We start from the raw sequence: 27646 nt of genomic DNA on the forward strand, positions 1-27646 counted from the left end.
ATGTAACATCAGCAAACAATACCCAGATGTCAGTTCACAAGCAAAGACTGCATCGCCTGAAGTACATGTGTGGAATGTACACCAGCACACCACTATCCCTGTGCATTTGGAAAGTAACTACAGCTGTGTCCAATTGAATTTACACACTAGCAAAGCTACAAACTGCTGCCTAGATGTCTTCTTCATAATAAGTACCATAGGCCTCTATGGGACAGGTTTCCTAGGTTATGGGTTAGGGCCAAGTCAAAATGTACATGTAGAAAGAAGGGTAAAAACACAACAAACACGTTTTGAGTTCCTTATAAAGTATACATTTAAATGTAGGAAGCAAAATTGTGAAGTAAGTGTGTGTGTGTGTGTAAGAGAGAGAGAGAACATCTGGCTGATACTTTTCTGTTCAGAGAAGATAGAAGTGAGAGCTGCTTCCTGTCTCCCTCCCTCCTTCTCTCTCTTTTCCTTTCCTCCATTTCATCTTCCCTCCTCCCATCAGCCTCTCCTCTTTAACCTCTCTTGGAGCTTTGATTGTGCTTTTCCTTCATGGCACGGGGTTGGACCTAGATAGCCCATGTGGTCTCTTCCAAGTCTATGATTCTATGTGTCTTAATAAAGGGCCAAAGAAAGGAACAAAGCAGGTTGGTGTTAGCAACTGGAGACCACAGTCCAACCATAGCTATGATACTAGCTTGCCAAGACTTGTTGCACAAGTTCTTCACTTTCTCTTTTGGAGTGCTTTCTCAACCACTCACCAATCCTGCTATCTCTCCTTCCAGAATAACATAGCAAGAGATCTCCAACCTTTCCGCGCCTGATCTGAGTTCCATAGTGAGAGGAGCCAGGCAGAAGATAGTCCTTCCCCAGGTAGTCAATGCTGAATGAGAGGAAGAGGCTGTCCTCTTTTGGTGGTCAGAATCATGTATGGAACAGAGTCTGCCATACACCTTGTTCCCAAGCTAGCCTGTTGTCTTCAGAGGCAGAACTAGGAGAAGTGACTATTTTGGACTGCGACTCCAATAATTTCTCCAACTAGCCACAATAGCCATACTTCCTGGGGAGTTATAGTAGTCTCAAAAGTAACATCTCCCCAGCACTATTTAGCCACCCAGTGTTGGCATTTACAGTCAATTGGCCTATCTCTTTGATTTCTGCATAGTAATTGAATGGTGACATCTTGTACTTTACCTTAGGCTGCAAGTATCTTGGGGCATCCTTGGCAACACTGAGCCTTTTCTATCTTTGTGCCACCCCAAGGAGAAAGTAAATAGTGTTACTTTTCCCTCCCTGCTGTTCTGTGCCATGGTTGTTGTTGTTGTTCATTCGTTCAGTCGTTTCCGATTCTTTGTGACCTCATGGACCAACCCACGCCAGAGCTCCTGTCAGCTGTCACCACCCCCAGCTCCTTCAAGGTCAAGCCAGTCACTTCAAGGATTCCATCCATCCATCTTGCCCTTGGTCGGCCCCTCTTCCTTTTTCCTTCTATTTTCCCCAGCATCATTGTCTTCTCTAAGCTTTCCTTTCTTCTCATGATGTGGCCAAAGTACTTCATCTTGGCCTCTATTATCCTTCCCTCCAATGAGCAGTCAGGTTTTATTTCCTGAAGTATGGACTGGTTGGATCTTCTGGAGGTCCAAGGCACTCTCAGGTACTGTGCCCCGGAGTAAATGGCAAATAGAAAACAATCCTGTTTTGTTTTCCTTTGTCGTATGGCATCCTTTCCTTTCTCTTTTTTCAGATTCTCTGAGCAAACAGGTTCAAAGGATCTGTATTTTTTAAAAAAACATTGGTGTCTCCTGGTATCTTGACTTTCTTTGGGAAAGAAGTCGTCCAGGAATACCTGGCCGCTCTTAATGAGTTCAAGTCCCCAGGGCCAGATCAACTACACCCAAGAGTACTGAAGGAACTAGCGGAAGTCATTTCGGAACCATTGGCAACCATCTTTGAGAGTTCTTGGAGAACGGGAGAAGTTCCAGCAGATTGGAGGAGGGCCAATGTGGTCCCAATCTTCAAGAAGGGAAAAAAGGACGACCCAAACAACTACCGTCCGGTCAGCCTCACGTCGATACCGGGCAAGATTCTGGAAAAGATTGTTAAGGAAGCGGTCTGCAAACACTTAGAAATAAATGCAGTCATCGCTAATAGTCAACATGGATTTATCAAAAACAAGTCATGCCAGACTAATCTGATCTCTTTCTTCGATAGAGCTACAAGCTGGGTAGATGCGGGGAATGCCGTGGATGTAGCGTACCTGGATTTCAGTAAGGCCTTCGACAAGGTCCCCCATGACCTTCTGGCAAGGAAACTAGTCCAATGTGGGCTAGGCAAAACTACGGTGAGGTGGATCTGTAATTGGTTAAGTGGACGAACACAGAGAGTGCTCACTAATGCTTCCTCTTCATCTTGGAAAGAAGTGACAAGTGGAGTGCCGCAGGGTTCCGTCCTGGGCCCGGTCCTGTTCAACATCTTTATTAACGACTTAGATGAAGGGCTAGAAGGCATGATCATCAAGTTTGCAGACGACACCAAATTGGGAGGGATAGCCAATAGTCCAGAGGACAGGAGCAGAATTCAAAACGATCTTGACAGATTAGAGAGATGGGCCAAAACTAACAAAATGAAGTTCAACAGTGACAAATGCAAGATACTCCACTTTGGCAGAAAAAACGAAATGCAAAGATACAGAATGGGGGACGCCTGGCTCGAGAGTAGTACGTGTGAAAAAGATCTTGGAGTCCTCGTGGACAACAAGTTAAACATGAGCCAACAATGTGATGTGGCGGCAAAAAAAGCCAATGGGATTTTGGCCTGCATCAATAGGAGCATAGTGTCTAGATCTAAGGAAGTAATGCTACCCCTCTATTCTGCTTTGGTTAGACCACATCTGGAATATTGTGTCCAATTCTGGGCACCACAATTCAAGAGAGATATTGACAAGCTGGAATGTGTCCAGAGGAGGGCGACTAAAATGATCAAGGGTCTGGAGAGCAAGCCCTATGAGGAGCGGCTCAAGGAACTGGGCATGTTTAGCCTGAAGAAGAGAAGGCTGAGAGGAGATATGATAGCCATGTATAAATATGTGAGAGGAAGCCACAGGGAGGAGGGAGCAAGCTTGTTTTCTGCTTCCTTGGAGACTAGGACGCGGAACAATGGCTTCAAACTACAAGAGAGGAGATTCCATCTAAACATTAGGAAAAACTTCCTGACTGTGAGAGCCGTTCAGCAGTGGAACTCTCTGCCCCGGAGTGTGGTGGAGGCTCCTTCTTTGGAAGCTTTTAAGCAGAGGCTGGATGGCCATTTGTCAGGGGTGATTTGAATGCAATATTCCTGCTTCTTGGCAGGGGGTTGGACTGGATGGCCCACGAGGTCTCTTCCAACTCTTTGATTCTATGATTCTATGATTCTATGACTAGTGACAACTGATGGAGTCCTGAATCCATTATGAAGTTTTAGTGCAGTGGTTCTCAACCTGTGGGTCCCCAGGTGTGTTGGCCTACAACTCCCAGAAATCCCAGCCAGTTTACCAGCTGTTAGGATTTCATGGAAGGTGAAGGCTAAAACATCTGGGGACCTACAGGTTGAGAACCACTGTTTTAGTGTGAAAATTAAAGGAGCTATCCAGAGTGCTGAAGCCTATCCTGAAAAGAAAGGATTGACTGCTCTACTTTTATTAATTACTAACTGTACACACCACGCTTTGTTGTGGCCAACCTTCCCTCCCTCTCGAAGGAGAGGGAGGAAAGAAAGAAGGAGTTGGAGGAGGAAGAAGGGAGCAGGACGCAGAGGAATGGGAGAATTCAAAAATAAAACTTGTTTCTGCCTCTTTCTTTCTTTCTTTCCTCCTTCCTCCAGTGAAGGGAGGGAGGCAAGGAAGAGTGAAGAAGGCAACAGTCTCTCTCCCCTCCTCCCTCCCTCCTGCTTCCACCGGGGCATCTTTGAGGAAGAGGAGGCGATGAAAGGGAGGGGCAGCTAAGAGGAAAAGGCTGCTGCTTCTGCTGGCAAAGGAGGGACTTAGGAGCCCATCCACTGTCCTCCTCCTCTTCTTCCTCACTCCTAAAGCAGTGATGGTGAGGAAGAAGAGTAAGTGAAGTAGGACAGTGGGTAGGCTCCTAAAGTCCCTCCCCCACCCACCAGCCTTCCTCGTGCAAGCCTCTACCTCCACTCCCATGATGCCCATTCTCACTTGTGTGTGTGTGTGTGGCCATGCACGCATGCCTGGCTCCTCATGCTTTAACGGTCGGCCAGCTGTTTCCTTGCTAGGAGGAGAGAGCGTGGCAATGGGTCTCTGTGGGCAATGCAGTTTCTCCTTTCTGAACATGTAGTTCAGAAGTCCTTTCTGCTTTTTGTTTTTGTGGGGTTTTTTTAGTGGAGAACATACATTGGGTTGTTAGGTGTCTTGTGTCCAAATTTGGTGTCAATTGCCCCAGGGGTTTTTGTGTTCTATGAATACCACAAACGAACATTACATTTTTATTTATATAGATTTCAGATATTTCTATCCCACCTTTCTCAACCTGAAGGCGAATCAAGGTGGCTTACAAGTTGGCAGCAATTCGATGCCATAACAATCCACAATATACAATTAAAACATTTAAAACAACATCATAAAATCCATACACAAACTCTTAAAACATATACTAACCAAGGTCTTCCTGCTAATCTCATTTTCTAGTAGCATTGTCTAAGCTGTTCCATGTTTCCGTGATTATCTATTGCACTGCATTTCCAAAGGCTTGTTCAAAAAGCCAGGTTTTTACTTTTTTTTACTTTTTTTTGGAAGGTCAGGAGGGAGGGAGCCAATCTAATATCCCTAGAGAGGGAGTTCCATAGCTGAGGGGCCACCACTGAGAAGGCCCTGTCTCTTTTGCCCACCAGACGCCTCTGCAAAGAAGTTGGGATCGAGAGCAGGGCCTCCCTGGACGATCTTAAATTTCTAGATGGTTCATAGGGAGAGATACGTTCGGACAGGTAAGCTGGGCTGGAACCATTTAGGGCTTTATAGGCTAAAGCCAGCATTTTGAATTGTGTCTGGTAGCAAGCTAGCAGCCAGTGGAGTTGGCACAACAGAGGAGTTGTGTGCTCCCTGAGCGCTGCTCCAGTTAACAACCTGGCTGTCGCCTGCTGGAACATTTGAAGTTTCTGAACAGTCTTCAAAGGCAACCCCATGTACAGCACATTGCAGTAGTCTATACATGTGGTTGTTTTTAAATGCTTTTAATGTACATCAGTTTGAGTTTCCTTGTGGAGAAGAAAAGCAGGATATAAATAAACATCAAAATAATAATAGGTAAAAGTAAAGGTTTACTCTGACATTAAGTCTAGTTATGTCCGACTCTCGAGGGTGGCACTCACCTCCATTTCAAACCCCTGTACTGACAGGACTGAAGACCGACAGGTCGCAGGTTCGAATCCGGGGAGAGCGCGGATGAGTTCCTTCTATCAGCTCCAGCTCATCATGCGGGACATGAGAGAAGCCTCCCACAAGGATGATAAAACATCAAAAAACATCCGGGCATCCCCTGGGCAATGTCCTTGCAGACAGCCAATTCTCTCACATCAGAAGCGACTTGCAGTTTCTCAAGTCACTCCTGACACAACAAAAAAAAATCTCCATTTCTAAGCTGAAGATATGGCATTGTCCATGGACACCTCCAAGGTCATAAGGCCAGCATGACTGCATGAAGCACTGTTACCTTCCCATAAAAGTGGTACCTATTGATCTATTCACATTTGCATGTTTTCGAACTGCTAGGTTGGCAGAAGATGAGGCAATTTCGGTCAGCAAGTTCAGCAGCTCAGAAGTTTAACCTGCTGCACCACTGCCAGTAACAACAACAACAACAACAACTCTCTAGGAATCTTCAGAATGAATCTATGGTCACCATCTATGAAATCTGACCATAAAGTCGCACTGGAGGATTTCATGAGCCTTTTAATCAAATCTTCACATAATCAAATCCACAAAAATCAAGCCTGCATACAGGTGGAGGTCCAGCCTGTATACAGTGAAAACAACACTTCTGATACTGGAGGTGACATATAGCTGCAGCAAGTAGTACCCACAGATACATATTATTATTTTCTTGAAAGCTCCAGTATCTGTGGTGGGATGTGAATGGAGCAAGCTGTTCCTTCCTGTATGGAACCTATGGAACAATCGCTCTTACAGTTTGCTCTGGTGATGTGAGCACACCAGCAGGTTACAACAACCTGAATGTAGATGGAAAAGCTGAGATTGTACGCCCGTGATGCAGCCTTGATGGGCAAGTTGCTGTGAATGCAACATGTTCCCATGCACTGCACTTCCATTCACAATGTGGAAGCTTTGCCACCACAAATTCTCCAGGCAGGAAATAATATAAAGGGAAATCTGATGAACAGTGTGGGTTACGTGCTGATCTCTCGATCATCTTTCATGGCTGTTGTTGATTTCCTAAGTGAAAGGTAATGTGGTTGGAAATGTCCTCATCTTGAGCTGTGGGCAAAGTAGAAAGGTGATCTCTTTAATTTGTTGTTCAAGCTCTTTACTTTTTGGTATGTGAAAAATGTCCAGGGGTACAATAGCTCTTTCTATAGTTTGTATTTCCATCTGCCACTGATTATATATTTAAATTGTAGAACTAAATCCGGGGTGGGCAGCTTTTTTGAGGCCGAGGGCCACATCCCCTTGACTTCCTCTACTGAACTTCCCCATGAGAACGGATGGCCCATGGCCACTTTCCCAGATCTGTCCTGCAACTTGCAAGCCATTGCCCAGAGGAATTCCAGACAAAGTGTTCAGAGGTTCACTTCAAACAAAAACTCACTTTGTTTGGATATACATATGGAAATTGTCCTTTACAGGGTATTTCTGTTTGAATCAGCACTGCAAAATAACTCTCATAACAAGGCAGACAGAAAGTAGATCGAGTTCTGTTGTTTTTTTTAAAGGTCATAATCTGTTTTCATCTTTCACAAAATCCAATGAAATTATACAAGACAAAAACCAAGCAATACACAGTGGTATTTAATTTCCCCCTTCAAACAAAGTTTCTGAGTTTTAAAAACTTGAGAGAAAATTAGAAGTGTTTTTTTTAAAGCAAAACCAAACAAAGTATCCTCTGAAAACAAATACCTGTTTTTGTGTCATTTTGTAATTTGTGATATATGATATTTTAATGAATGTATATGTTTTTATGGCTGTAAACCGGGCTGAGTCCCTCAACGAGGTTGAGAAGCTTGGTATACAAAACTGTGAAATAATAAATAATAATAAAATACCTGGATAATGTAGTGATTTGAACATTGGACTACAACTTATATTTAGATGCAGGCGAAACGTCAGGAGAAAAATTGCCTCCAGAACATAGCCATATAGCCCGGAAAAACCTACAACAACCCAACTTATATTTACTTATGGTATATTTAACTCTGTTTTAATATTTTGCATATTTGTTTATTTTAAATTGTATGCTAATGCTTTTATGTTAAGCTGCTTTGAGTCTCCTTCGGGAGAGATAAAGCAGAGTATACATAAATATAACAACAACAACAACAACAACAACAACAACAATGGAAAATGGAAAAAAGGGAAAAATAGAAAAGCTTACATGATATGAGGATTTAAAGATAGAACTGCAAAGACTCTGGCACAAGCGAGTAAAGGTGGTCCCAGTGGTGATTGGCACACTGGGTGCAGTGCCTAAAGACCTTGGCCTGCACTTAAAAGCAATCACCGCTGACAAAATTACCACCCGCCAGCTGCAAAAGGTCACCCTACTCGGATCTGCACACATTATTCGCGAATACATCACACAGTCCTAGACACTTGGAAAGTGCCCAACGTGTGATCAAATACAAAAGCCAGCATAGTGATCTTGTTTGCTGTGTACTAATCTTGTTATGTATTAAATAATAATAAGCACAATACTCCTGACCTCACGATCGTGGAAAAAAAAAGTATGGCGACAATAGAATTGACAAGAAGCAAGTGGAAAAGCTTACACAATGTGAAGATTTAAAGATCGAACTGCAAATACTCTGGCACCAGCCGGTAAAGGTGGTCCCAGTGGTGATTGGCACACTGGAATCAGTACCTAAAGACCTTGGCCTGCACTTAAAAACAATTGGTGCTATCAAAATGACCATCTGTCAGCTGCAAAAGGTGCTCAGATCTGCACTCATTATTCGCCGATACATCACACAGTCCTTGGCACTTGGGAAGTGTCCGAAGTGTGATCGAATACAAAAGCCAACATAGTGATTTTGTTTGCTGTGTATTAATCTTGTTGCATATCTAATAATAATAATAACAACAATAACTTTGGAGACCAGAGTTCAAATCCCCATTTGGCCATGAAACCCACTAGGACAAATCACACACTCAGCCTTGGAAGAAGGCAAAGAAAAACCACCCTCTGAACATATCTTGCCAAGAAAACTATAAGCTGGAAATGGCTTGAAAGCACACGATGATAACATCCCTTCAACTCTGATTTATGGAAATCCTTTTGCAAGGCTTTCTTTGAAAAATGTCTTCAGGAGAGATTTGTCATTACTTTCCTCTGTGGCTAAGAGAGCGTGACTGGATCGAAGTCATTTAGTGGATTTCCATGGGAGTCTCCTGGAGTTCTAGGGCTCAGCTACATGGACCAAATGATTTGGTTTGGGGATGAGCAAACTCTGTGTTGGCCAGATAATGCATGGAGTCCATGGGTCGTGTCCTGTGTTTTAAAAAGTTGCAGGATACATCCATATTTTGGGCCAGTATAAACAATTGTGCTCCTCCCTATTCAGCATCAAAACCCTCAACAAAATCAGCAGGAAATTATTTTCTACAGCATAATGATATGAACACCATAACAGCTCCTATTCAGTTTCCCTAGAGAATAGAAACACACACACTCCTTGCCCATCCCCAACTACAATTCGCAGGATCCAGCAGCAGACAGAATCTGTGCTGGCTGAAGGATTCTGGGAGTTATAATCCAAAAAAGTATTTTCCCTTGCTCAAGCTTTGCTAAAAAAATCTACATCTCATCTATAGTCTTTGAAAACTGCCATTTCTACAAGGTTTGTAACTACTGGAAGGTAGAGAAAGGGAGACACCCTATGGTTCTCCAAGTTATTTTTAAAATATAGAAGGGAAACTAGAGACAGAATAAAAAACCCAAAGAAGAGAAAGAGTCCATGTTAAAGTGCCCTAGTTAGAGATTTAAAAATAATTAAGAATATTGCATTAATAAATTACAATTGCATTATCATTATACAGAATGTAAATCTTTATATATCGGACCCCCTGGTGGTGCAGCAGGTCAAATCAGCTGAGCTGCTGAACTTGCTGACCAAAAGGTTGCCGGTTCGAATCCGGGGAGCAAGATGAGCTCCTGCTGTTAGGCCCAGCATCTGCAACCTAGCAGTTCAAAAATATGCAAATGTAAGAAGAACAATAGGTACCACCTTGGCAGGAAGGTAACGGCTCTCCATGCAATCATGCTGGCCACATGACCTTGAAGGTGTCTATGGACAACGCCAGCTCTTCGGCTTAGAAATGGAGATGAACACCACCACCACCACCACCACCACCACCACCGGCCAGTCGGACATGACTAGACTTGATGTCAAGGGAAACCTTTACCTTTACTAAAGCTTTGTATAGTCTGAAATTATTTTCCTCAGAGGTTGTGAGGTCAACAGACTGCCATACAGACTTACTTACTTACTTACTTAGGCGATCCCTCGTTGGACGAGTAAGATGGTCTTCCATCATGGGTTTCCTTGTGGGTCCGCATGTGGCTGTGGAGCCCTATTCTTGCTCTGCATCTTCTTCCGCAGTGAGGGCATTGGTTTCCAGGTGGAAGGCGGTCCCGGTCGGGGTTGGCTTGACGCGCCTTCCTCCTGGCACGTTTCTCTCTTTCACCCTCCACTCGTGCCTCCTCGAATTCTGCAGCACTGCTGGTCACAGCTGACCTCCAGCTGGAGCGCTCAAGGGCCAGGGCCTCCCAGTTCTCAGTGTCTATGCCAGAGTTTTTAAGGTTGGCTTTGAGCCCATCTTTAAATCTCTTTTCCTGTCCACCAACATTCCGTTTTCCGTTCTTGAGTTCGGAGTAGAGCAACTGCTTTGGGAGACGGTGGTCAGGCATCCGGACAACGTGGCCTGTCCAGCGGAGTTGGTGTTGGAGGACCATCGCTTCAATGCTGGTGGTCTTTGCTTCCTCCAGCACGCTGACGTTTGTCCGCTTGTCTTCCCAGGAGATTTGCAGGATTTTCCGGAGGCAGCGCTGATGGAGTCGTTCCAGGAGCTGCATGTGACGTCTGTAGACAGTCCATGTCTCACAGGCATATAGCAGGGTTGGGAGGACAATAGCTTTATAGACAAGCACCTTGGTATCCCTACGGATGTCCCGGTCCTCAAACACTCTCTGCTTCATTCGGGAAAATGCTGCACTTGCAGAGCTCAGGCGGTGTTGTATTTCGGCGTCGATGTTGACTTTGGTGGAGAGGTGGCTGCCAAGGTAGCGGAAATGGTCGACATTTTCTAATGTTACACCATTAAGCTGTATCTCTGGCATTGGAGAGGGGACGGCTGGTGACTGCTGGAATAGCACTTTGGTTTTCTCGATGTTCAGTGACAGGCCAAGCTTTGTGTATGCTTCTGCAAAGGTGTTGAGAGTGGCTTGTAGATCTTCTTCTGAATGCGCACAGACGACATTGTCATCAGCATACTGGAGTTCTATAACAGATGTTGTTGTGACCTTGGTTTTGGCTTTCAGTCTGCTGAGGTTAAATAGCTTGCCGTCTGTCCGATAGATGATTTCCACTCCGGTGGGAAGCTTCCCATCAACAAGGTGAAGTATCATGGCGATGAAGATGGAGAATAAAGTTGGGGCAATAACACATCCCTGTTTGACACCCGATTCCACCTTAAATGGGTCACTTTGGGAGCCATTGTTGTCCAAGACTGTTGCCATCATGTCATCGTGGAGGAGCCGCAGGATGTTCACAAATTTGCTTGGGCACCCGATTTTTTGGAGGATGGTCCAGAGAGCGCTGCGATTCACTGTGTCGAATGCCTTTGCAAGGTCGATGAATGCCATGTACAGAGGTTGGTTTTGTTCCCTGCATTTTTCTTGGAGCTGTCGTGCAGTGAAGATCATGTCCACAGTTCCTCTGGAGGGGCGGAAGCCGTTCTGGGATTCTGGGAGGGTGTCTTCTGAGAGGGGCAGAAGGCGGTTTGCAAGGATTCTTGCGAGGATTTTCCCAGCGGAGGTTAGAAGGGAGATACCTCGATAGTTTCCGCAGTCTGTTCTTTCCCCTTTTTTGAAGAGGGTGATGATGGTGGCATCCTTGAAGTCTGCTGGGATTTTCTCGGTCACCCACACTTTTTCTATGAGCTGGTGGAGTTGGTGTGTCAGCGCAGGTCCTCCCTCTTTAAAGATTTCAGCAGGGATCCTATCCGGTCCGCTGGCTTTGTTGTTCTTTTGTTGGCTGATGGCATTGCTGACTTCTTCCAAACTAGGCAGTGCTGCAAGCTCATCCCTGGTTTGTTGTTGCGGGATTTGTGAGAGGACCTCTTCGGCCACACTGGAGCTGCGGTTTAGGAGGCTTTGGTAGTGTTCTTTCCAACGTAGTGCAATTGACTTTTGGTCCTTCAGGAGTTTGGTTCCGTCTGATGAGCGTAGAGGCTGTATGCCATGGTTTCTTGGCCCATAGATGACCTTTGTGGCTTTGAAAAATCCTTGAGCATTATGGGTATCTGCCAGGTGTTGGATTTCTTCAGCCTTCTTTGTCCACCAGATGTTCTTGAGTTCTCTTGTCCTTCTTTGGACCTCAGCTTTTGCACTGGCATAGATCTTTTTCTTAGCAGCACAGTTGATGTCTCTCTGCCATGTTTGGAAGGCTTTCCTTTTCTTGTCGATTAGCTGTTGGATCTCGATGTCATTTTCGTCAAACCAGTCTTGATGTTTCTTGGCTTGGTATCCAATAGATTCTTCGCAGGCTTGGATGATGGAGGTCTTCAGTTTGTTCCAATGTTCCTCAACATTTTCGGGGTGTACTGTGGGTAGATGGTCCTTGAGTGCTGTTTGGAGATGGGCTCGCCTGGAGGGCTCCTGAAGGGCTTGGGTGTTCATTTTGCGCCTTGTCTTTCTTCCTTGGAGTCTGCGCTTGGGGGCGATCTTGATAGCCATCGTGGATCGGATACAGACTATGGATGCCTGTCATAGATGCAGGTGAAATGTCAGGAGAGAATGCTTCTAGAACATGGCCATACAGCCCAATAAACCTACAACAACCCAGTGATTCTGGCCATGAAAGCCTTCGACTAAGGTCATAGTTTTAAATACCCTGTATCTTTAACATCCAGGAAGGACAAGAAAACTACCAAAACAACATCCATTATGTGTGACAGTAGTGCCATCTAGTGGCTTAGGTAGTGCAAAACAGAATATAGCACTATTCTAGGGAATGTACAGAAACATATGACACTAGATCCTAGCTGATCTTGGAAGATAAGCAGTGTCAGCCCTTGTCAGTACTTGGATGGGAAGTCGTCCATGAATATCAGATGCTGTAGGTTATCTATTAGAGAAAGAAGCTAGCAAACGCACTCCAGAGTATTCTTTACCTAAGGAAACCCTGATAAATTTATGGGGTCACCATCATTTTACAGGCGACTTGAAGGCAGATACATATGGTAAGGCTTAGGGTGAAAGCACCTCCACATACAGAACAGCAGAAACACTGACTATAGGATGGGCCAATGCACAGCATGCAAAGGGAAGCCTTTGTGTTATCCTGGATTATTGATTGCAAATAATACCGGAATACTTTGCATTCTGTTTTTCTTCCGAAGCAGGTTTATGAAGGACATGGAAGGATATCCCAAATCTTATGTCCAATCAGCATTCAGCCCATAACACCAAAAATTCCTCTCCTTGTTAGTTTTCAGGTGACAAGGCTGAGGAATGGGGTAGGGCACAGCTAGAGCAGGCATGGTCAATCTTTGGCTCGCCAAGTGTTTTGGACTTCAACTCCCACCATTCCTAACAGCCTCAGGCCCCTTTCTTTCCCCCCTCAGCCGCTTAAGCGGTTGAGGGGGGAAAGTAAGGGGCCTGAGGCTGTTAGGAATGGTGGGAGTTGAAGTCCAAAACATCTGGAGGGGCAAAGTTTTACCATGCCTGAGCTAGAGCCTTTAAGGAAGACATCAGTCTGGATTCTCCAGGGACTGGGAACCAACACTGAGGGCTGGACACAATTGTTTCTGGGCACGACTCAAAGTTTTGCTTAAGACCTATAAAATCCTGTATGGCTTCAATCCAGCCTGATAGACATTATATAAGCCTGTCTGAGCCTTGAGATCCTCAGGGTTTTCATAGCATTGAGCCTTGGCAGTTAAAGTGGTGTCAAACTGCATTCATTCTGTATTGTAGAAGTATCCTAAAATGGTCGGCTGAAAGGTACACATGGCCTCGAGGCTCGTGCAGTTTAAGTGGTGTTGTTGTTGTTCATTTGTTCAGTCGTCTCTGACTCTTCGTGACCTCATGGACCAGCCCACGCCAGAGCTCCCTGTCGGCTGTCACCACCCCCAGCTCCTTCAAGGTCAGTCCAGTCACTTCAAGGATGCCATCCATCCATCTTGCCCTTGGTTGGCCCCTCTTCCTTTTACCTTCCACTTTCCCCAGCATAATTGTCTTTTCTAGGCTTTGCTATCTCCTCATGATGTGGCCAAAGTACTTCAACTTTGTCTCTAGTATCCTTCCCTCCAATGAGCAGTCGGGCTTTATTTCCTGGAGGATGGACTGGTTGGATCTTCTCGCAGTCCAAGGCACTCTCAGAACTTTCCTCCAACACCACAGTTCAAAAGCATCTATCTTCCTTCGCTCAGCCTTCCCTAAGGTCCAGCTCTCACATCCGTAGGTTACTACAGGGAATACCATGGCTTTGACTAGGCGGATCTTTGTTGCCAGTGGTGTTAAACCGCACTAATTCTACTGTCTAGATCACTGGTTCTCAACCTGTGGTACTCCAGCCGTTTTGGCCTTCAACTCCCAGAAATCATAACAGCTGGTAAACTGGCTGGGAATTCTGGGAGTTGTAGGTCAAAGCACCTGGGGACCCACAGGTTGAGAACCACTGGTCTAGATACACTCTGGGTACTACTACCTTCACAGGAATATTTTGTATTAATATGAGGTAGGGCCTTCTCAGTGTCTGCCCCCAGGGGCAAGAATTGCACCCCTCCTTGCTGCTCTTCTGTCAAAAGTGAAGACTTTTTTTCTTTCAAAGTGTACAAAGGGGTGCTGATTCCAAAGTAAATGAGAGTCGCTTTGGGTGCACATGGCATGCACCAGATCTCAGGGTCAAGGGGCAGATAGCATTGCTAAAGATGCAGGCATGTATTTACAGTATTTATAGTCTGCCCTTCTCACCCCAAAGGGGACTCAGAGCAGATCACAGAACACATACGGCAAACATTCAATGCCGTTATATACTGACAAGACAGACAACTGTACATAAATATAGGGAGTGACTGTAACACGGGTATGGTAAGATAAAGATAAAGGTTTCCCCTGATATTAAGTCTTGTCGTATCTGACTCTGGGATGTGGTACTCATCTCCATTTCTAAGCTGAAGAGCCGGTGTTGTCCATAGGCGCCTCCAAGGTCATATAGCCAGCATAACTGCATGGAATGCCATTCCCTTTTTGCAGAAGTGGTAACTATTGATCTAGTCATATTTGCATGTTTTCAAACTTCTAGGCTGGCAGAAGTTGGGGCTAATAGCAGGAGCTCATCCCACTCCCCAGATTTGATCTGCCGACCTTTCAGTCAGCAAGTTCAGTGGCTCAGCAGTTTAACCAGCTGTGCCACCAGGTGGCCCTATCTGGATGTAATATTTTAAATCCTGGATGTTCCCATAACCAATCTGGCTGCCATATTTTGAAGCAGCTGGAGTTTCCAAACTTGGTACAAGGGTAGCCCAACGTAGAGTGCATTGCAGAAGTCCAACTTTGAGGTTACCAGTGCATGCACTGCCACCTTCAAGTCCTCCAAATCTAGGAAGGGGCACAGCTGGTATATCAGCCAAAGCTGACAGTAAGCACTCCTGACCTTTGCATCTGTTGTTGTTGTTCATTCGTTCAGTCGTCTCCGACTCTTCGTGACCTCATGGACCAGCCTACGCCAGAGCTCCCTGTCGGCCGTTACCACCCCCAGCTCCCTCAAGGTCAGTCCAGTCACTTCAAGGATGCCATCCATCCATCTTGCCCTTGGTCGGCCCCTCTTCCTTTTGCCTTCCACTTTCCCCAGCATAATTGTCTTCTCTAGGCTTTCCTGTCTCCTCATGATGTGGCCAAAGTACTTCAACTTTGTCTCTAGTATCTTTCCCTCCAGTGAGCAGTCGGGCTTTATTTCCTGGAGGATGGACTGGTTGGATCTTCTCGCAGTCCAAGGCACTCTCAGCACTTTCCTCCAACACCACAGCTCAAAAGCATCGATCTTCCTTTGCTCAGCCTTCCCTAAGGTCCAGCTCTCACATCCGTAGGTGACTACAGGGAATACCATGGCTTTGACTAGGCGGATCTTTGTTGCCAGTCTGATGTCTCTACTCTTCACTATTTTATCGAGACTGGACATTGCTCTCCTCCCAAGAAGTAAGCGTCTTCTGATTTCCTGGCCACAGTCTGCATCTGCAGTAATCTTTGCACCTAGAAATACAAAGTCTGTCACGGCCTCCACGGTTTCTCCCTCTATTTTCCAGTTGTCAATCATTCTTGTTGCCATAATCTTGGTTTTTTTGACGTTTAGCTGCAACCCGGCTTTTGCGCTTTCTTCTTTCACCTTGATTAGAAGGCTCCTCAGCTCCTCCTCGCTTTCGGCCATCAGAGTGGTGTCATCTGCATATCTGAGGTTGTTAATGTTTCTTCCAGCAATTTTCACCCCAGCTTTGCATTCATCCAGCCCTGCACATCGCATGATATGTTCTGCATACAAGTTAAAAAGGTTGGGTGAGAGTATGCAGCCTTGCCGTACGCCTTTCCCAATCTTGAACCAGTCTGTTGTTCCGTGGTCAGTTCTGACTGTTGCTACTTGGTCCTTGTACAGATTCCTCAGGAGAGAGACAAGGTGGCTTGGGATGCCCATCCCACCAAGAACTTGCCACAATTTATTATGATCCACACAGTCAAAGGTTTTAGAATAGTCAATGAAGCAGAAGTAGATGTTTTTCTGAAACTCCCTGCCTTTCTCCATTATCCAGCGAATATTGGCAATCTGGTCTCTTGTTCCTCTGCCTTTTCTAAACCCAGCTTGAACATCTGGCAACTCTTGCTCCATGTATTGCTGGAGTCTTCCTTGCAGGATCTTGAGCATTACCTTACTGGCATGAGAAATAAGGGCCACTGTACGGAAGTTTGAGCAGTCTTTCACATTTCCCTTTTTTGGTATGGGGATATAAGTTGATTTTTTCCAGTCTGATATTTGGAGAAATGAGTCCAGTAGCACTCCCAAGCTGCAGACACAATTTTTCAGAAGTGTAACCCTATCCAGAATGTAGACATGGATAATTTCAAAGAAACATGTTATATCCATTAATTAGTTGTAGGAATATTACATTTGGTTGAAATTGACATTTACTCTGGATGTTTTTGTGTGTTCATTTTCCACTACCTTTGCAGATTTATAATCCCACCAGTTCTTTACTACTGACAGGTGGTACTTGTGACATAAGTTCCAATGAATCATTTGGGCCACAGAGTTGTGCTTCTATTTGTAGTCCGCCTGTGTGATTTTCTTGCAGCAGCTGAGGATATGATCCATGGTTTCATCAGCTTCCTTGCAGTCTGCATTTTGGGTCATCAGCTGATTTTTCGATCCTGGCCTTAATCACATTTGTTCTGATGGCTTGTTCCTGGGCTGCAAGAGTCAGGCCTTCTGTCTCCTTCTTCAGTGTTCCATTCATGAGCCAAAACCAGATCTTCTCCTTGTCAGCTTGTCCTTCAATTTTGTCAAGGAACTGCCCATGCAATGCTTTGTTGTACCAGCTGTCAGCTCTGGTTTGTTGTGCAGTTTTCTTGTACTGGTTCTTTGTCTGCTGTGCTTTGAGAAGTTTCCAATTAATGACTTCAATCAAAGCAGGTTCTTTGCTTTCCTTTACATATTCAGTTATCTGTGAGTTGGTGTACTCTTGTGTCCACAGCAGACGCATCCTTTTTTGGTAGCCAGTGCCACGCTTTTGAAGTTCTGATTTGTAATAGCATTTCATAACTGTGTGGTTTTCTGGCATTGTATATTTCTGCTACTTCTGTGACTGTTCATTTGTATTTTAATTTTGTAGCCCACTTGTCGATGAATGTCCAGAATCAGCAGCATCCACTGAGTCACATTTTGGTTTGTTTCTCCATAGTGCTAATGGGTTAGCTGCTCTTAGTTCCACTCCTCAGCAGAGACCACTCTGGTGTGGTTGGACCTGCTAGTAGTTACACTACCACCAGCACAGCCCTCAGCATCCTTGGAGCAGTTAAGCCCCCCACCACGACAGAGAGATGATGATGATGATGATGATGATGATTATTATTATTATTATTATTACTAGTATTATGTCTCTTTTAAGCAATATATTACTGTCTCCTTGAAATGGGATATTAATAAAGCCCCGGAAGAGGATGCTAATACATTAATACTTGTGTATCTAATCTGGATTTAGTCACCTTGTACAAATGGCTGTGAATATATTTAATAAAAAACAGATGACTTGACTAGAGATTAGAAATAAATCCAGTTTCATAATCCTGAAGAAAACAGATGTAGGACTGAAGGACGGAGCAAACCATTTAAACCAAAATATTGCTTAACTGTGCTGGATGTTTTTCAGCAAGCAAACTGTCATCTGCGCCCACAGAATAGCTTCGGGAAGGATTTTTCCAAATATAGATCCTTTGTGAGTGGTTTGGTGATATGACATAAAAAGAACTATGCCAAAATTGATTTATTAATATAACAGAATGTCTTGCATGCCTTGCACAGTTTAATGAAACCTTAGATCTACACCAGGCATGGGCTTAAGCGGCTGAGGGGGGAAAGGAAAGGGTCTGAGGCTGTAAGGAATGGTGGGAGTTGGAGTCCAAAACACCTGCAGGACCCAAGTTTGCCCGTGCCTGATCTGCTCTGCCATACACAGGCAGTCCCCAAGTAACAAAAAAGATGGGTTCTCTACATTTGTTCTTAAGTTGAATTTGTGTTTACGTTGGAACAAGTGCATTTTTAAAGTGTAACACACACACACACATATAAGTTTTGAATAACATAGGGAAGGGTTTGCACCCGTCGTGTTCATTTTGCTGTCTCTGCCAGTTCAGAAGATTTCACTTCACTTTCTGTCCTTGTGATAACTGGATTTTGAAAGATTTTTCTTGTCGTGGAAATAAGGATTGGTATATAAAGCTTCAGTGGAGATTGCTATTCCCCATGATAATAACTCTTTCAAGAGTGATTTTTCCTTCTGAGAGGTAGATTCTTCTCCCTTCCTGTTGTCTTACCCCTGTTCTTAACCGTGAGTTGTTTGTTTGTAAATAGGAGACTGCCTGCAATGCAGTTTCAGAATTCAGATGAACAGCAGTGTAGGATCATACCATCCAGTTCAATGCAGTTATAATTGGCATTCTGAAACAGTATTACATGGCAGGGTAGATGGGGCCCGAAGGTGGCGATCGTTTCACTACATCAATCTGCTCCTGGAAGCTAAATATCAGGATGCAATGTTGGGTTTCATCCCTATACTGCACAAGTCTCTTGTGTCATCAGATTTCCAGACTTCAATGATTAGATAGAATAGGGATAGAATTAGGCTGAGGGATTCCTCCCCCCACATTCCAATGCATGTTTTTCCCCAGAAAAGGGCTTTGTCTTTCCTCTCTTGCCAGCCACTGTCTCCTCCCCCTTTGAATATGTAGGAATGGGATTCTGTGAGGGAACTTCCTCTTTTAAGTTTTATTGCTCTGGGTTAATCATGTGGTCTCCGCTATTGTCTCTTCTGCCTTTTCTTCCTCCCAGTGATGACGCATTTAGGCAAAATATAGCTGCATGGATTTTTAAAAAACGTTTTACCTCTTTTACTTCTTTAGCCAATTAACTCCAAGACCTTTTTTGATGTCTAGAATGTATTTCTCATACGTCAATAAATATTTTTGAACCCAAAGTTCTGACTCTGCCATCCTAAGAATTTAAGAAGCATATCCCAGCTTCACCACACGTAAGTTTCTGCTGGTTATGAAGTTTACTTCTGGTACTCTGCTGTATCCTTCCCTTCACTGGGGGATATTAGAGGCAAAGATGAAGTACTTTGGCCACATAATGAGATGACAGGAAAGCTTGGAGAACATAATGATGCTGGGGAAAATGATGCTGGGGATGCTCTTACGCCATCAACTCCGCTAGACTGGCCACATTGTCCGAATGCCTGATCACCGTCTCCCAAAGCAGTTACTATGCTCCCAACTCAAGAATGGGAAACACAACACTGGTGGACAGGAAAACAGATTTTAAAATGGGCTTAAATCCAATCTTAAAAAGTGTAGCATAGACACAGAGAACTGGGAAGCCTTGGCCCTTGAGCACTCTAACTGGAGGTCAATTGTGACCAACAGTGCTGCAGAATTTGAAGAGGCACGAATGGAGGGGAAAAGGTAGAAATATGTCAAGAGAAAGGTGTGTCAAGTCAACCCTGACAAGGACTGCCTTCTACCTGGAAACCTATGTTCTCACTGTGGGAGAACATGCAGATCAAGGATAGGCTACCTACAAACTCATCACCAAGACACCAGACTTGGAAGACCATAATTCTCAGGCTACAAGGGATTGCCTAAGTAAGTGAGCTGGGGAAAATGAAATGAAAAAGGAAGAGGGGCTGACCAAGGACAAGATGGATGGATGGTATCCTTGAAGTGACTTGCTTGACTCTGAAGGAGCTGGGGTGACAATGGCTTACAGGGAGCTCTGGCGTGGGCTGGTCCATGAGGTCACAAAGAGTCGGAAGCGACTGAATGAATAAATAACAAACAAAAAAAACAGCAACATTTTCCAGATGATGAAAGTTCATCGTGAGGAAGGTTGTGGTATTTAGGGTTTTTCCCCTTGAAGTGACTAGCTTGACCTTGAAGGAGCTGGGGGGGGGGGGGCAGGGAGCTTTGGCTTGGGCTGGTCCAGGAGGTCAGGAAGAGTGGGAAGCGACTGAAGCGAATGAACAACAAACTATGCTGTATTTATGGTGGATATCAAAGAAACACAGATATCTATAACAATGACAAAATACAAGTTGCCAACTGTTATCCAAACAGAACTATGTTAACATAAACCGTGTAAATACACTGCATATAAACCACACAAAGAAATTGCAAGTCTGAGTGCTACTTAGTTATCTCGTAGTCCTTGAGAAAGTAAACTGTCTTTTAAATACTGTCCAAATAAAGTCCAAATAGTTCAAATTGCTGTCCAGTTTAAAATATTATCCAAATTATAATGCTTGCTGTTCAGTTCAAAATATTATCCAAATTATGTGACAAGGATGAGGTTGCCTTTTTTCGGGGGACTTCCCCTTCTTCAGGATTTTGTCTTCTTTATTATAATTAGGATAATATTTTGAACTGGACAGCAAGCATTATAATTTGGATAATATTGGACTATGAGATAACCAAGTAGCACTCAGACTTGCAATTTCTTTGTGTGGCTTATATGCAGTGTATTTACATGGTTTATGTTAACATAGTTCTGTTTGGATAACAGTTGGCAATTCGTATTTATGGTGGAATCACCCCAAATGAGGGTTATTTCTGAGCCAAACAGCTCAGCTTCCCCAACATGCAGCCTTCTCCTCATCCTTCTCCTCTTGTTATTGAGATGATGGCTTTGATGGGGAAGGAGGAAAACCCCAATCAGGCATGTAGCGGGGGTGGGGGGGGCTCGGGGGGCTTCAACCCCCCCCCCGAAATTTTCATGGTTGTCTGCGAAAAGGCCTTACTGGTGCATTATTTAAACTGTTATGTTTATTCATATCATGATCTGATCACCATACTCAATATATCCCATATGCATGGGGGGTATTGGGGTAATGATACAAAAGGTTTGCTAGGCTAGACCCTCTTTCACTCAGACTCAGCCCCCCCCCCGAAATTCAGCCCCCCCCCGAAACCCCCCTGAAAAAAAATTCAGCCCCCCCCCCCCCCCCCCCCCCCGAAACGAAATCCTGGCTACGGGCCTGACCCCAATAGTACAGCAGGCAGGTCTGATAGGGGCGGCTGCTGCTGCTGCTTGACTGGTGATGCTGCGCGCGCCCTGTTACAAAAGGCCCGCGCGGCGATGACGTCACGCGCGTCTCCCCAGCTGCGCGGAGGGAAAGGGGCGGGGCTCCGGCCTCGAGCAGCACCCCGGCTCCGAAGCCAGCCAGCCAGCCAGGCAGCCAACCAACGGGCCGTTTGGCGGGGGCCGAGGAGGGTTGGAGGGAGGCTGCGGGGCGAGGGCGGGCGCAGCGCCAGTCGGGGCGCCTGACCGGGATGGCGGCGGGGAGCCGGGGCGCGGTGCTGCTGCTCTTCTTCTCGCTCTCCCCGCGGGCCCCGGGCAGCCAAGCGGCGTGGCTGCTGGGCTTGCGGCCGGAGGACACCTCGCCGGGCCGTGTGTGGCTGGAGCGGGGGGCGCTGCGGGCGGCCGAGGGCTCCCGCTTCTTGCTGCGCCTCTTCTTCCAGCCGCCGGGCCGCGAAGGAGGAGGAGGAGAAGGGGAGGGAGGCAATAGCAGCAGCATCAGCAGCAGCGCGAAGGTGGAGCGTCGCGTGGTGTTCGTGGAGGAGCCTTCGCAGGCGGCGCGGTGCGCGGAGAGCAGCGCCTGGGCGTCGGACGTGGAGGTGCTGGGCCCGCTGCTCCCGGGCGGGGCCTCGGGCACGGCGCTGGCGGAGGTGCGCGTGCTGCACCCGCGGAAGGGCGAGGAGCGCAAGCGGGGCGGGCGGCGCCGCTTCGGCCTCTGCGCCTGGGACGGGGCGGCCTGGCACTTCGGCGGCTCGGCGCTGCAGGTGGAGGAGGCGCCGGGCGCGTCCGGGGCGGGCTGGGCCTCGGGCCTGGTCCCGCTCCCGGAGGCGGCGTGGCTGCGGGCGGCGGCGGCGCTGCTCCTGCTGGGCCTCTCGGCGCTCTTCGGCGGCCTGCGCCTGGCGCTGCTCTCGCTGGACCCGGTGGAGCTGCGCGTGCTGCGGAAGTGCGGCTCGGCGGCCGAGCGCGCGCAGGCGCAGAAGGTGGAGGCGGCGCGCGGGGCGGCCGGCGGCGGCGGGAGCGGCGGCACGCGCCTGCTCTGCACGCTGCTCCTGGGCCAGGCCGGCGCCAACGCCGCTCTGGCCGGCTGGCTCTGCGCCGCCATGCCGGCCGGCGGAGACGAGCCCCCCAAGGGCGTGCCCTGGCTGCCGGTGCTGCTCTGCACGGCGGCGGTGCTGCTGGGCGGAGAGGTGCTGCCCTACTCGGTCTGCTCGCGGCACGGGCTGGCGGTGGCGGCGCACACCTTGTGCCTGACGCGCCTCCTCATGGCGGCCGCCTTCCCGCTCTGCTACCCGCTCGGCCGCCTCCTCGACTGGGCCCTGCGCCGCGAGCTCAGCGTCTGCTCCGCCCGCGAGCGCCTCCTCGAGTCCCTCCGCGCCCTCCCCGACGAAGGCGGCCTGGGCGGCCTCGGCGGAGACCTCGTCAGCGGGGAGCTGGCCATGGTGCAGGGCGCGCTGGAGCTGCGCAACAAGACGGCCGAGGACGTGCTCACGCCGCTCAGCCGCTGCTTCATGCTCCGCGCCGACGCCGTCCTCGACTTCGCCACCGTCTCCGAGATCCTCCGCTCGGGCTACACGCGCATCCCGGTCTACGAGGGCGAGCGGCGCGACAACATCGTGGACCTGCTCTTCGTCAAGGACCTGGCCTTCGTCGACCCCGACGACTGCACCCCGCTCCAGACCGTCACCCGCTTCTACCGCCGCCCGCTCCACTGCGTCTTCCACGACACGCGCCTCGACGCCCTCCTGGAGGAGTTCAAGAAGGGTGAGCCCCCGCCAGGCCCACGCCGCCCTTGCAATACTGCCTGCACTGGGCGTGGACAGGCTTCGGCCTTCCTCGTGTTTGGGGCTCTCAACTCCCACCGGCAAAAGTATGATAGCTGGGACCCTACGCTACGCTAGTTGCGTAACGCAGCTCAGAATAAAAGGAAGGGAAGAGGTGCGCAAGACAGCACAGCAGTGAGAGACACAGATGCATCAGAGTCCTGGCAACATGGTCCACCAGAAAGGGGGAGAGGAAACATTTTGGTAATAGTATGAAAGCTGGGTCCAGAAGCTCCAAGCCTTACACTCTTTCCGTTTCGCTCCTTTGGGAGTGCTGTTTGCGCAACGCAGAACGGAACACAGATATTATAGAAGGAATGTAAGAATTCTTTAATGGTGAAACCCTAAGACTAAACCCTAACCCTTACCTGAACCCTAAACCTTACCCTAAGCCTGACCCTTAACCCAAACCCTAAGCCTTACCCCTAAGCCTTACCCCTAAGCCTAATTCTAACCCTAATCCTAACCCTTACACTACCCCAAATCCTAAACCTTACCCTAAACTTTATCCTAACCATTCCCTCCTATCTATCCTTTCACCAAATGGAAGTATATTCCCACCCTCAATATGCTGCTCTCCCCTTCCCTTATTCACAACCACCGTTTCGGAATGTGCGTAAAGCTTGGAGCTTCCAGACCCAGCTATCATACTATCACCCTGCCCTCTTTCTGACCCGCATTGCGCACATCTTTCATTAATTCTGACCCACGTTGCACAACCAGCATAGGGTCCCATCTATCATACTTTTGGCCTCCCACTATTCCGAAGGGCGGTGGATTGAAGTCCAAAACACCTGGAGGGACAGAGTTTGCCCATGCCTGAGCTATATCAATGGACAGAATAAGCATGCCATTGATTATTATTTTTGTGTCGGGAGCGACTTGAAAAACTGCAAGTTGCTTCTGGTGTGAGAGAATTGGCCATCTGCAAGGACGTCGCCCAGGGAACACCCAGATGTTTTGATGTTTTATCATCCTTGTGGGAGGCTTTTCTCATGGAGCTGGAGCTGAAAGAGGGAGCTCATCCATGCTCTCCCCAGATTCGAACTTGCCACCTGTCAGTCTTAAATCCTGCCAGCACAAAGGTTAACCCATTGAGCCACTGGGTACTCTGCATGCCATTGAGTAGGCATGACAGTGGTGATGGTGATATTTCTCAGGACCAAGATCCTCTCAACTTTATACACCTAGGCAATGTAAATATTATATGTTGTGTCCACTTCTTTGGTGGGGATGGGAATGAGTTGAGTGTGGATGGACCTGGAAAGGGCAGATAAGCCCATTGAAGAAATACTGGCTACACCGGTCCTGGCAGGGTTCAGCCCTCCTGGTGTTTGGGACTCCTACTCCCACCATTCCTAAGGGCAATGGGTTGAAGTCCAAACACTTGGAGGCCAAAGTTTGCCCATGTTGGAGAATCTGAGCTGTTAGGCTCAAAAATAACCCTCAGTTGCAACGATTCCACCATAAATATAGCAGAGTACTAGAAGTAAACTTCATAACCAGCAGAAACTTACATGTGGTGAAGCTGGGATAAGCTTTTATTCTTAGTATTTATTTATTTTGTTGGGAATCTGAGCTGTTAGACTAGAAAATAACCCTCAGTTGGGGCGATTCCACCATAAATATAGCAGAGTGCTAGAAGGAAACTTCATAACCAGCAGAAACTTAATTGTGGGTTAGGCATGTTTAGCCTGAAGAAGAGAAGGCTGAGAGGAGACCTGATGGCTATGCATTACAATGTATATCTGAGGGGAAGTCATAGGGAGGGGGGAGCAAAATTGTTTTCTGCTGCCCTGGAGATTAGGACGCAGAACAATGGCTTCAGACTAGGAGATTCCACCTGAACATTAGGAAGAACTGGGTTGCTGTTCTTTTTTGGACTGTATAGCCATGTTCCAGAAGCATTCTCTCCTGATATTTCACCCACATCTATGGCAAGCATCCTCAGAGGTTGAGGGGTGCCTGAGGATGCCTGCTATAAACTCGCAGGGAGACCCCCAAGATCTCTGATAGTATTCCACTACTTCCTTGCCAGCTAGTAACTGTTCTGAGGAGAGGTCAGTTTGCTATAATCTGCCTACCTGCTCTAGCCAAACATTAGAGGTACTGTACTAAAAATATACTTCTCCTGAACTCATGTTGGGCACCAGATCTCTGACCAGTCCTACCTGAAGATATCAGGCATTCAGCCTTTGACTATCTACAATTATAAAGTACAGAAAGTCCTACCTGGAGTTACAGACCTCTGACTTATAGTTAAGAATGGGGGTGAGACAACAGGAAATGAGAGAAATTTACCCTGGGAAGGGAAATTCATTCCTGAAAGAGTTATCCTGAGAAAAGGGTGTCTCCACTGAAGCTTTATCTCAAATCCTTGTTTCCCCAACAAACCACATTTTTCAAAAGCCAATTATTACAGGGACAGAAAGTAGGTGCAGTCTTCTGAACAGGCTTGTTTTCCTTTTTTATGAAGTACAACTGAAGCATCCTCTGCAGAGGTCATTGTAAACACTGCACAACAGATTCATGTAAAATATTAAAACAACCAATATGCAATGGTCAGAAAAAAATTATTGTTGCCAATTTTTTTGGGATTTTGCGCTAAGGGGACCCTATTTAGGGACATAACCCAGTTTAAAAAGCAGTACTCTAAATGATCTATGGCTTCTATGCAAATCCCAACCATCATCATCCCCCATATATACTAGCCTAAATAATTCTGTAATTTCTTTAGGCTAGTATTTATGTTTAGACCTTAGAAAAGTAACTTTTCTAAGGTCTAAACATGTATGTCTTGCACCTGTTCTGTTGGTAGCAACGTAACATTCATCCATTCACCCAGTCCTGGCTTCTCTCATTACATTTTCAAGTAAAATGGACACTTTGTTCTAGGAACCTTTGCTTATACAAAGCTCATTACGTACAATGACATAATAAAAAGGCATCCCTTATATAAAATAGGATTTAAAAAAATATTGTCAAGTCATAGGTGGCTGAATTTGTGGGTTCAAAATCCATGGATAGTGTGGACCAACCATATTGTCCTAAACATTTTTGTTGCAGAGTGTATGCCCTGAACAGTTTGGGACCCACCTACCTGCATGACCGCATTTCTGTGTACGAACCCACACGATCTCTTCGTTCATCTGGGGAGGCCCTGCTCTCACTCCCACCTCCCTCGCAGGCACGATTGATGGGGACGAGGGAGAGGGCCTTCTCCATGGTTGCCCCTCGACTCTGGAACTCACTCCCCAAGGATATCAGACAAGCCCTCATATTGGCAGTCTTTAGGAGGAGCCTGAAAACGTGGCTGTTCCAGTGTGCCTTCCCTGAATAAAGGAAATAATCCCCTGCAAATACTCTGAGAAGCACTTTAATTACCCGTTGGGTTGCTCTTTACTTTTGATTTAAAACCCTCCAAATAGATACATCCTCTGTTCATGTCCAGCATTTATTTTTAAAGTTTTAACTGTTGCATTTGGCCTAGCCATAGGTTTTTTAATTCTTGTGTGTTTTATTGTCTACTTATGAGTTATATTAATTGTACTGTTTATTTTGTTTATTGCTTGTTATTTTATTATTGCTTGTTGTTTCTTATGTGTTGTTGGGCTTGGCCTCATGTAAGCCACTTTGAGTCCCTTGGGGAGATGGTGGCAGGGTATAAATAAAGTTTTATTGTTATTATATTATTATAGATATGAAACAGGGAACAGGAATACAGATGCAAAACATGGTAGTGATGCAACCTAAGTCGTAGTTTTAAATTTTGGAGAGAAAAGTCCACAAACCTTTTTGGGAATAGATTTTAAGGATGAAAGTGAGCAATTTCTGTTGATTGTTTGTACAGCAGTCATTGACATAATATCCCTTGAGGATTTGGTCATATGTTGATGTGATTGGTAGAGTAGAAGGGTTTGTGTGTGTATGTGTGTGTATCAGGAGCTACTTGAGAAACTGGGTAGGAGGTGAGGCTAGCTGTTGGTTAGTGAGCTTTTTCAATCTTCTGCCTTGGTAAGAACAAAGATGAGTTTCCATCCTGTCAGTCAGCTGCAACTAGCATAGACACATTCAATCAGTTGTTGAATTGTGATAAAAGATGTAGGTATATTCCATTGTTTGGATTGATCTATGCTAATCAGCACTTACAATATGATTTAGGCTATGGTGAGCTAAATTATTTAAAATACAATTTTCATTATGACTAGCAGTTGGCCCTGCTGACTGGAGATAATGGGAGTTGTAGTTGAAATTATGTCAAGTGTCCTGTTAGGGGAAAACTGTTGTAGTTCAGCTGGTGTGATTATGTCTGATGTTCCTGATGAGATTGAGGATGAAGTGTTTTCTGAGCCTTGGTCTTTTGGCAGTGGGGATGAGGGTTTGCCTGGGCCTGAGTTAAGCACAGACAAGAGGCCCGAGGTGTTTCATGAAGATCACGAGGTCACATTCCTGGGAGAGGTCCTCAGCAGTCTTTTTCTGAGAAATTGTCTTCTGAAGATGAATTACCAGGTACAGAAGTTAATGAGAGCGAAGATAGAAAACAGATTTTTTATAAACAAAGGCAA

General features: G+C 46.3%; 1 protein-coding gene across 2 annotated transcripts in view; it reads left to right on the plus strand.

The window, feature by feature from the left end:
* The first annotated feature begins 21285 nt into the window (after positions 1 to 21285).
* The window catches only part of CNNM1 (cyclin and CBS domain divalent metal cation transport mediator 1), a 34566-nt gene continuing 28205 nt past the window's right edge, over positions 21286 to 27646 (plus strand). The window contains exon 1 of one of the 2 annotated variants that reach the window (XM_060768195.2): positions 21286 to 23022. In XM_060768195.2, coding sequence (XP_060624178.2) covers positions 21516 to 23022 — 1507 coding nt within the window. In that variant the 5' untranslated portion in view covers positions 21286 to 21515. The remainder of the gene's footprint in view (positions 23023 to 27646) is intronic. The other variant, XM_060768194.2, reaches the window with a different exon arrangement.

This window comes from Anolis sagrei, chromosome 3 (genome assembly GCF_037176765.1).
Source record: "Anolis sagrei isolate rAnoSag1 chromosome 3, rAnoSag1.mat, whole genome shotgun sequence".
In the NCBI taxonomy this organism is placed as follows: domain Eukaryota; kingdom Metazoa; phylum Chordata; class Lepidosauria; order Squamata; family Dactyloidae; genus Anolis; species Anolis sagrei.